The sequence below is a fragment of the Homalodisca vitripennis genome, chromosome 5 (assembly GCF_021130785.1).
Source record: "Homalodisca vitripennis isolate AUS2020 chromosome 5, UT_GWSS_2.1, whole genome shotgun sequence".
Classification (NCBI taxonomy): Eukaryota; Metazoa; Arthropoda; class Insecta; order Hemiptera; family Cicadellidae; genus Homalodisca; species Homalodisca vitripennis.
Window position 1 is genome coordinate 79,233,065 of NC_060211.1, and position 12,008 is coordinate 79,245,072.

The window sequence follows — 12,008 nt, forward strand, 5'->3', positions numbered from 1 at the left end:
AAAATTGATATAATCAAAGTCTAAAATAAAACAGAAATAAATACCAAAAAATCGATTTTATTCAGTATAATACATTACAATTTTTAAGCAAAATTAATCAGGTTGGGCCAACTGTACGCACCTTTTTATAATAGATGTTCGAAAATGAGGCCATTCATTATCAATTCATTTTGCAGCACGTTTGCGTATTACTTTTGTTGCATTTCTTAATTTTTCAGGACTTTCCCTGTATCTGCACAGCCGAATCCATAATACGGGCAATTAATTCATCACGAGAATTCACTTTTGTCTTGTATACAATGTCTTTCATCCATCCCCAGATGCAATAATCCAATGGAGATAGATCTGGTGATCTTGGTGGCCAAGGGTGAGGCCCTCCACGACCAATCCAGTGTCCAGGAAATTGATGATTTAAGTAAGCAGCAGAAACGGCACGTGAAAAGTGGGGAGGTGCTCCGTCATGCTGGAAGTACGAATTTTTGTCTGAGATGTAAAGGAACATTCTCTAACAGCTGCGGCAACTCTTCATGAAAGAAATGCAAATAGAACTCAGCATTTAGGCGTCCAGGTAATATGAAAGGTCCAATCAGCCGATTGTGCAAAAGGCCACACCAGACATTGACGCTAAATCGGTGTTGAAAGTTCTGTTCCACTACCTCATGTGGATTTTCTTCTGCCCATGAGTGTTCATTGTGCAAGTTATTGACACCATCCCGAGTGAATTTGTGCCTCATCCCGTAAACAAAATACGCTTGTAGAGTTGATTATTAATATTCAAAAAGTTGCAAAACTCCAAGCGAAGCGGACCATCCCCTAGCTGTAGATGTTGAACCTTTTGTTTATGAAACGGATAAAATTTGTTTCGATTAAGTGACCTCCACACCGTTGACTGCGAAACTCCTATCCGCCTAGAAATACGTCGTGTACTTACACCTGGACTGCGATGAACAGCATTAATAAACAATATGATCATCAAGTTGGACAGCTCGTTCATAATTGGTTCTAGTACTTGGTAGTGATCCTGTTTCCCGAAGAGTACGAAAAGTTCCTGAAATTGTTTTGGTATCTGGAATCCTCCTATTAGGGTAACGTAGTTCATATTCTTCTACAGCAGCTCTAGCATTACCATTACAGTAACCCAAAATAAAAACCATATCAGCGTATTCCTCTGATGTAAATAAGTAAGGTATTTTTTTCACAGAATAAACAATCGAATTATAACTCACAGAAAAATTGCATTTAATAACACGATTCACAGAACCCGATCTCCTGCTGTAGCTTGCAAAACACCACTAATACACATTTCTAACGTAACAGTACAGAATACCATTGTTGATCATCTGTTATTCGTGGCGTTACCAACTTAGAAATTAATAAAAACAAAAAAACTGCATTTCGATGATTAGTAAACAATAATGGGGAAAATGTTTGCTTCATTTATTTTCGAACATTTGATGTAAATTTTTTTATTTAAAAAAAAAAAAAATACAACGTAATAAAACATGATATTTTTATTTACAAACAAATTTATTTTAACAGTTAATCTTGTTTTCTCAATTTTATCTCATCATTAAGGAAACAAACATTTTGTTTTTGTTTTATTTTAACTAAATACCGTACGGTATTTCTTTACAGCTAGTAATGTATTATACTGAATAAAATCGATTTTTTGGTACATATTTCTGTTTTATTTTAGACTTTGATTATATCAATTTTCTCAGAATTACATTCTCTACAATGAATGTTTGTTAATTTTATGTATTTATTACCAATTTAACAAAGTTATTGTACATCAAACTTAAAAAAACATTGTTTCGTGCCCCAATATTTTGCATTTAACCCTGAATCCCTCAAAAACTACTATAGGTACAGTTCTGAAAACCTATTTTATTAGCTTTATCAGGTAAAAATACATAAGAATCCACGATATTTCTTACTTAATTAACCTTTCCAAAAGTTCAGCATGGCTTTATTTCACTCTTTACCCAGGAATTCAGGCGAAATTTTTCGCTAGCTGTAACTCGCTAACGAAGCGTTTTCGGACCTATGTTTATATAACATTTTTTTCATTATATTTACTAGTAAAATGTGCTGTAGAAGTGGGGGGAGAACTTCATGAATCACCCTGTATAATGTAGTTGCAGTAGGGAATACATTGGCGAGACAAAAAGAGCATTAAACGCAAGGATAAAAGAGCACAAAGAAAACATGAGAAAGGGTCTCACAGAAAAGTAAAAATTGCACACCATTGTTGGTCCGAAGACCATCATATGGATTGGGATGAAGCCAACATAATACATCGGGAACCACATTTCTTCAAAAGGAAGTCAATAGAGGCAACATACATTAAATTGGCAGACCAACCAATCAGTCAACCATCAGACAAGATTAGGCTGCTTTGGTTGCCAATTCAAAAAATTAACTAAAAAGAAAACCATAAGTATCAAACAGATATTTGTAATAAACCAATGCAGAGTCACAATATGGTTTTAAGAAGTTCATCTAGCATGAACCAATAATGATAATAAAAAAGACCTATTCCTGTCCCCCTTCCTTTTTATTACCGCCATCTTGTTTCTTTCTGCTGTGACGATTGCCATTTGCTATTGGCCTCTGGTCAGTCGTAGGTAGTTGGTAGACGAATGCAGACATATTGTGACTGGTATTCTGTAGTTCAGTTTTGATGATCAGTGTTCTGTATAGTTTTTATTAAGTGCATGTTTTAGAGTTAGTGAAGTTGACACACATGGTGGTTGTAATTCCTGACTTAGGCATGCCACAAAGCTTTGGTATGATTTGTTTATTTTAACTTAGTTTGAAATCATGTATTAGGTTAGTTATTTACCTGAAGAAGAGATCAGATTGCAGATCTCGAAACGTAGTGTTACTGATTTTTTGGTTTGCTGAACGATGGCAAATGTCCGGAAAAATCCAGTTTCCTTCATCATGATATAACCAATCTTCTTAGAATTAACATATCTCAGATACAGTTTGAACGCTACAACGTGCCGAGTTCAATGGATCAGTTAGACATATCTTTTACTTGTGATTCAATAACAAATATGAGGTTAGACTATAATAATGTAAACTATCCTGGCAGTGGTACTATTATTCCAAGACAGGATGACTGCTACATGCCCCGTTGAATGTAGCGGCATAGACGACTCTCGTAAAGCGGATGAATAATCCTGGAGTGATGTGGAGTATCATCAGTATATAACTATCTTCCTAGAATTGACATATCTCCAAAAAGTATACCGGCTACTTTGTGCTGCGTTCGATGGGATAGTTAGACATATGTTCTACTTGTGATTCTATAAGAAATATGAGGTTACATCATGATGTAACCTATCCTGTGAGCGGTACTATTATTCCCAGAAAGGATGACCGCTACACCATGTGTCGTAGGACGGAGTGGAATATATATCCCTCCAAAAGTGGACGACGAATCCTGGAGAGATGTGGAGTAGCCTAATGATGTAAACAATCTTTTTAGAATTGACATATCTAATAGTGTGAACACTGCAACCTTCCAAAATCGATGGATCATTTAGACATAACTTCAACTTGTGATTCTATAAGAAATATGAGGTCAGATCATATTGTAACCTATCCTGGGATTGGTACTATTATTCCAAGTCAGGATAACCCCTGCACTATGCTGCAATATATGGAGGGGAATAGACATGGCTCCTAAAGAGAACGAAGAAACCAGGAGAGATGTGGTGTAGCCTAATGATGTAACAAATCCTCTTAGAATTGACAACCCTAATAGAGTTTGTTCGCTACTCTGTGCTGTGTTGAATTGAAAACTTAGACATATGTATACTTGTGATCTATAAGGAATATTGGTTTAGCTCAAGACGTAACCTATCCTGGGAGTGGAACTAATATTCCAAAACAGAATGACTGATACACCATGTTTGCGTTGGACTGAGCGGCATAGACATCTCTCTTGGAGCACATGATGAATCCTGGAGAGATGTGAAGTTTCATGATGATATAACCAATCCTGTGAGTGATATAATTTTCCATGATTGTGTGACCATTATGCCATGTTGCGTTCTGCACCATTTTCGTGGAGCGTGGCATAAGCATTTTTCTGGAGCGCTTGATGAATCCTTTAAAACCACTTTAAAATGGGGATTTCATTATGATGATCTAAATCCGTGAACAATGCAAAACTTAAATTACAAGTCGATTTCTTCTAATGTATGATGTCAATACTACTGAACACTGTGTAAACACTAGAACACTGCACTTACTGACTGATGGTTGTCAGGGGAAGCTGGTGCTAAAGTTTAAATGTCTAGACTTGTCGATGACACACCACTATTTATACCAAATGTGTTATGATGTTAACAAAAAAAAAAATGTGTAATTTATGGATTACATTCATTATGGAGAGGTTTTGTAGATTGGATACTCGTAATACAAAGGTTTTGTATTTTCTCCTATAATCCTAAAAATTTGTTATATTGAAGTTACGAACAAAATTTGTATTGGGGTATTTTCACCATTAAGCGTTAAGAACATTTAAAAGGGATATTTCAAATTCATTATTTTGGGGAATTCATTGCGTTGGAGTTTGTTACAGGGGTGCTTTACTGTATCTACCATAACATATTCATGATGGATACGTGAATATTAAGTTTAGTTCCATTTCACTTTCTGATTAGTGCAATGTCTGAAATATGATACTGTTACACACTAGAATCCTGGAACCTCAAGTTGGGTCTATGACAGTGTCAGATTTCAGATGCTGCATTAAGCAGAATGTGTAATAAAGCTAATTCACCATTCGCATTGAATCAACGCTTCCCACCTAGCTACGTTTATGTGTATATGGATAGATGTAAGAGAACTAGTTTAATGGTACGCACATTCTCCTGAATTCGATTTGAATCTGAAAGGTTACTTAAAATAATTGCTTTAGCAGCTGACAACCAACTTCTTTGAAACATTATGGAAGACAATGAAATCATTCAAAACCTTCAGGGAGTACTCGGAAAGGTGCAACGTCACTTGTTCATTTGTCGGCAAGTTCATTTGTGTTTAAATGCAACGTCACTTGTTCATTTTTAGGCAAGTTCATTTGTGTTTAAAACCAAAAAGAGGGAAATTTTAAGCATTTTATATGCTAATAAGCTCTAATCATTTAAATATAAAATTTTCAATTACTTGAAAATTAAAAGTTTTGGACATACGTTATTTCTTTTCTTGTTTTTGTTTAAGAAACCTGTTATCAAAGTTCATCAAATTATTTTTGTAACACTATATTGCTTTGTACATTGCATTGCTTTGTGTATGCTTACCATAAAAATGACAAGGGGTAGAGAGACCTGTCTAATGCAACACCTGCCAGGCTGCAAATTTTAATTTACCAGCACTCAGAATGTGATGTGTTCTTGAAAAACCATCTTACATGGTGGCTGAGCTGTTCAAAATCATGCCCCGAAGATAACAGCTGCAGGGATGAAACAATGACATCAAACAACTTGACAGATTGGCTACTAAAGCATGTTTTATACAATTGAAAATTCCTTAATCTTATTAAAAACTCAATAAGCCTTTCTGCCTTGGATAATGTTTAAATTTGACTTGTCCTTTGAATTAATTCCAGGACAACCATGTTTTTAATACCATTGTTGTTATAAAAATGTAGAAATAAAAAATATTTAAATGAATATGGGTCCACAAAAGCTTCTTTCACACCCAAAGGAACCTAAAGTTCTTGTAAAAAGCTATTTTTATTACTTTAACTATATTTTGCAACATAATAAATAGCATTATATTTAAATAGTGTACAATTTTTAATGGCAATGTGTTTTAAATCAATGTAGGAATGAGTTGTTGCTACTGACAACTATGTGCCTTTCTGCATGGTTACCACATTCCACAATTTCAACTCCTAACTCTTCAATAATAGTTTGTAGTAATGGCAAAATCTACTAAGTGTGTATGTTAACTTTGAGTTCCTGTAGTTCCCAAAAAGCATTTGTGGACATTCATAGGAAGAAAGATTTTTATGCATATTTATGCATATTCCTAGTACAGGCCGACTCTCGATAATTCAAACATTCGATAATTCAAAACTCTTGGTAATTCGAACGAAAAGGCCGGTCCCTTGAAAAACTCTCGCTATTTCGAAATTTGTCAATGCATTTTGATACACTCGGTATTTCGAACTTACCGCAGAGGACAGACTAATTTTGAACACGCAGTAATTCGAAGTCTTGTCGGCGGAACACTCTATAATTCGAAAATGACGTAAACGAATTGAGGTTAGGCCGATACAGAACACGCAGTAATTCGAAGTTCACTCGACAGAACTCTTTGTAATTCGAATTGAGAGTCGGGCCGATGGGAAAACACGCATTTCAACTTATTCCTGTCATAACAAGAAACTTTGCATCCTGTGTCCCAGAGCATACTCCTTTGCAGTGTTGGTTATGTTTGCGCCGTGTTGTGTGGAAGTCGTGTTTGTTGTGTCTAAGAAGTGTTTGTCGTGATGGCTATTAAGCAAAAAATAATAAATGTCTTTCTCTTTCGGAAAAAGAAAGAAGAGATCGCGGCGGTAGAAAGTGGTAAAACGAAGTCGGAAGTTGCAAAAACATTTCAAATCCCTGCGAGTACCTTGTCTACCATTCTAAAAAAATAAACAAAAAATAGTTGAAGTGAGTTCCGTAGCAGGAAGAAAAAGAACGACAAAAGGTGACTATCCTAGATTAGAGGAGTGTTTAGTCACATGGCTTAGACAGTGTAGAGATAAAAATGTTCCTGTTGGAGGTTCGCTTTTAAAAGAAAAGGCAAAGGCATATGCTAAAGAGCTTGGCATCCCCAGCTTTGCAGCAAGCGAAGGCTGGTTGACTAATTTCAAAAAACGTAATGGTATATTTTTTAAAAAGGTTTGTGGGGAAAGCGCTAGCGTTAGCGACAGTGTGTGTTCCGATTGGCGTGCAGAGTTGTCCAGCTTAACAGAAAGTTATGAACCACACAACATTTTTAACACCGACGAGACCGGCTTATTCTTTAAATGCATGCCAGACAAGACATTTACATTTAAAGACGAGAAATGCCACGGAGGGAAAACATAGTAAGGAAAGGTTAACTCTTCTGTTGACTGTTAACATGGATGGTTCCGAAAAATTGAAGCCCCTCTCTCATCGGGAAAGCAGCAAAACCTAGGTGTTTTAAAAGGTATCCAGTCATTTCCCGTAACCTACCGCTCGAACAAAAAAGGCGTGGATGACAACGGAGTTGTTTAAAACGAGTGGTTAAATTCATTGAACAGCGACATGAAAAAAAAAATCGTGAAATCCTCTTATTCCTTGATAACTGTTCAGTTCATAACAACCCTCCAAATCTCTCGAATGTGAAACTTCACTTTTTTTCCACCAAATACAACATCCAAGTTGCAGCCTCTAGCCTCTAGACCAAGGCATAATTCAAAACTTCAAAGCATTTTACTGACATGAAATAGTCAAGATTGTACTGGATGGAATTGACAGTAATGAAACTCCAAACATCTCTATTCTCACAGCCATGTTGATTGTTGAAAAAGCGTGGAAAAGTGTGAGTCAAACGACAATATTTAACTGTTTTTGTAAGTCTGGATTCTGTGTTAACACACCCGATGAAGAACTTCAAGTTGTGCAGCCAACACCTTGGGAATCTCACCCTGTAATAGGAGATGTTCCATTTGAAGATTTTGTGCAAGTTGATGACGAAGTTGCAGTATGGGGAACCCTTACTGATGCTGACATCTTGGCCGCTAAAGATGAAGAACAACCTGATGTTTATAACGATGAGGAAGACCAGGAGTTCCCGCCTGTCACAACTGAAGGAAGCCAGCACATCCTTAGAAAAGCTGCGCCATTTTTCTCTCTCAGGTAAAAACATCGCAATAAACTACTGTAATTAGCCTATCAATTTGTTAAACTGATTTAAAAATGCCATATTCTCCACACTGCAATTTATCCATAATTTTTTACTGAATTTTATGTCCGAAAGTAGCGTAGACTTTTTTAACCTTAGGGTCTTAGGGCTGTAAAATCAGCTGTTTGTGTTTAGTTTTAAAACTTCAATGTAAATACTGTATGTCATAAGTTATAATACAACCAACAAATTACGTAACTTTTTGGCATTTGTTACGAAATACGCTGTGACAGTTGTTTTTCTTTCTTTTCTTTGCAGACAGAAGTTGGGCCGGAAGTGTTCGACGCACTATTTGTGTTAAACAAGGTCGTCGATGAGGGACGAATCAACAAGAAAAAGCAATCAAAGATAACAGATTTGTTCAATTAATCATTAGAAATTAATGTTCTTTAAGTTTTGTTAGTTTGCCGTATGACATTGTGTGTTTAATAAAAAAAACTCTTGGTAATTCGAATAGTTTTCTTTTCCTCTCAATAAATCGAAACTCTCGGTAATTCAAAAACTCTCACTAATTCGAATTCTTTTGCATGTCCCGCCAATTTCGAATTATCGAGAGTCGACTGTATTTGCTCCAGAGGTGTGTTTACATAGGTTTGGATATTCTGCACATCATCTTAAAGCTTCCATATTGGCTCACTCCGTGTTAAATGAACATATTTTGCAATTTTCTGAAAGAGAAACAACAAATGAAGTAGTCAATTTTAAGAATCATATTTTATTGTTTGGTTGAGTAATGATAGACGTGGTTACAATAATAAGACAATATACCTGCTTGATGAACCTCAGAAACATATAACTTTATAAACCACTACGCTTTGACACAACGAAATTTAATCTGCCTAAAGGATTCTATCACAAATAATTTGGAACAGTGACGTCGTGTCGTAACGGCAGTATCTAACCTCTACCTACTATACATACGTATTCACAAAAGAGATAGTGAAATATTTACAGAAAAGAAAGAGGTGCTATTGGGAGGAGTATTATTACTATTACACACAACACACTACTGGCAAAATGGATCGGACTTTCCACACTGCTTAGTTTGTGGCTCTGCACATTCCCTTATAAATATATAAATTACATTAAACAATAGTTCCAAGGACTTTTTAACAATAAATTGTCCGTACACAACACACCACCCGCAACAAGTTTAAAAAACTGTACATGTTATTATCATCAAGTTTTTGTACAGCAACTTAACAACTGCATACACCTGATTGTAACTCGACTTACACTGGACTTAACCTACAACAATATCAAGAGTGAGGACTAACAAATAACAGTGAGTGGAGTGGCCGGCAGGACTGGATCGTTTCAGGCACAGATCCAAACAAATGATCAGACTGCGTTACAACAAACCGTTTGCATCGCTTTAGTTAAATAACTTAAATTGTTATGAACTGAGATCACAAAATAAGAAAGGGGGTTTAAAAAAGAAAATTAATAAAATACAGACAGCTTTAATTTGAACCAAACAGAATTTTTATTTGCCCAAATAAGGTCTGTCAATATTTAACCCCAAGTCCTCTCTGATCATACTTATGCTATGACTGTGAGTGATTACAAGGTGACAATGGCTAGGCAGGCTGCAAGCCAGCTGAGCCATTACTCTACCAACATTTGTAAACAAAAAATACCTAATGCTTTAAACTATTATGCAGACAGTGTGTCATTCTTCTAATTTTAATGTTCAACAGTAAAAAAAAAGATCCACATAAATATAGCAACGAATGAATTAAAATAAATATTACTTTAAGATACAATAATTTTAAAACAAAACTTGGTACGTAATTTTTGCCATGCATACTTGTATTTCAGGGATCATTTGTATGTTCAAAACTATTAAATTTATTTTAATCTTTTGATAGCAACGGTGAGCAGTCAAACATGTGGACACATAATTTGTTTGTTACTGTTTGGAACTAAAATCTGCCTATAAAATGTAAATAACTATATCCTATGCTATCTAATAATCTAGGTCTTTTGATATCTTTCACGATAAAAAACACTGTACCTGTTTTTTTCTATTATCATGAATACACTTTACAACTTTTTCTGCATTAGAGCTTATATTTTAGGATTAATATTAACTTACAATAAAATAATAAATAAAATAGAATATTCACAAATTAAAAATAATTATAAATTATGTTTTTTGTAATTTTCTAAAAACAAAAGTAATTCAAACATAACCTATTTATTAATTATATATGTTTCGGTATGTATAACAAAACAATTACCCTTATTACAACTGTTACAGATTTAAATACATGTCACCGATTAAGCTATTTTTCTTATCATTACACCAAAATTCAAACTTAAATATTACAATAATTAGAAACACTGTTCCATAGAAAAAAATCTGTTTACAAGATTCAATTCTTAAGCCACCACTAAATTATCTACAGAACATTATTATGCTGCAAATTTGTAATGCATTTTAGCCATAGTAAATACAAAGCATTTATGGTAAAGATTATAAAACCATTAATATTGGAAAACTACAAAAATTATCTTTCAAATATGTGGTGAGGACCACATAAGATTCTACTGTTATATCTCCTTTATACCAGCCCCAAATATAATAAAATCTATCAATCATATACTTAAGTCATTCATATATTTATCACTTCCCAATACGTTGCTGAAGTTCACATAAAACGTAACTCATCACCTAACATTTTAAATATTCTTTTTATTTTTGAGCTTCAGTTGTCATAAAATTTAGTTTTAAAATATTTAAATCAAATTAATAATACTGTTTTACTGCCTATTAACCCTTAAAGCGCAGAGGAAAGTTTGGCCTCAGTTCAATTAGTATGCAATTAGACATTGAAAAAGTTCATATTTTGCTGAAGTTAAATTTATTTTCTATTTCTTTAAGGAAGAAATAAAAAATATATTTTTTTCAAAAAAGCTCCACCGGTTTTATATTAAGATGTATCATATATGTGTTATGCTGTACGATTATATTCACATACTACCACATCGCACATCATAAAATGAAATGTCAATAAAAGAATAGCACTGGTTTTATTGATTTTTCATGCAACATGCTACTTAATTTGCTTCCCGACGATCATAAATTAATACATTATTCAGTCCTATATATTCACAGCATTTTTGTACATTATAATGTACACAATAAACTAAAATAAGACATACGGATATTTGCGTATGCCGCGTTTAGCCCAATTCCGATTGATGGACAAATCCGTACGCCACACTTTAAGGGTTAAGATGTACTTGATGCATTACAAAAACTGAATGATTACATATATATGTATAGGGGTGGTTACGTAATCATTATTACATCAAAGTGGGAATACAAAGAGGTAATCAAGAAATAAAAAAAACATTTCTGATTAAACTTGTATGTCAATTACCCACAAAAAATATATGTTTCTAAATAAAAAGGTCTACCTTTTCTTGTACAATTGGACTAAAAAAAGAAACAAGTAATCAAAACTTAAATCTTAATGATATTAACATCTTCGATATTTATATATTTATATATATTTATAATGATGCAAACCAATTTGGTTCAGTGATAATTATACAACATTGGCTTTGCTTACATTTTGTACTGTACATATTCTATGTAAAAAGTTTTACAAAATTAAATTAAAATTAATGAATAACAACCTCACAAACTAAATTAGTCAAATAAAATAATGGAAGTTTTCAGAAAACTTTCTGACGTATCACACTTGCAATAGTTATACTTAAATTGAAACAAAACAAAGGTCGAGGGAATTGTATGGTACAACTGAACGTTAACGTCTTTAGACACTAGTGGTGGATCCGTCTCTACCGACGTGCAGCGGCATCGGCGTCTTCGGCATTGTGGCTCATCTCATACTCCATCACCTCCTGGTAGATTAGCTCCTTCCACTGCTCCACCGTGTGTTCCCTCTCGTCCACAGAGTGGTCGTATGGTCCGGGGGCAGGCTAAAACACACAGTATGGTTGGGTTCAGTCACAGAGTAGATAATCATAAAGTAAAGAACATCATAACCTGAAGAGTACCTTGCAATCTTACATATTCTGTTTCAGTTTAAATCAAT

At 34.4% G+C, this 12,008-nt stretch overlaps 1 protein-coding gene across 12 annotated transcripts in view; it reads right to left on the reverse strand.

Moving 5' to 3' along the window:
• Positions 1–8,637: 8,637 nt before the first annotated feature.
• Positions 8,638–12,008, reverse strand: part of LOC124362406 (stress-activated protein kinase JNK) — a 136,075-nt gene continuing 132,704 nt past the window's right edge. For all 12 annotated transcript variants that reach the window (XM_046816867.1, XM_046816869.1, XM_046816865.1 and 9 more), the window contains one exon: positions 8,638–11,892. In XM_046816867.1, the coding sequence (XP_046672823.1) occupies positions 11,752–11,892 (141 nt within the window). In that variant the 3' untranslated portion in view covers positions 8,638–11,751. The remainder of the gene's footprint in view (positions 11,893–12,008) is intronic.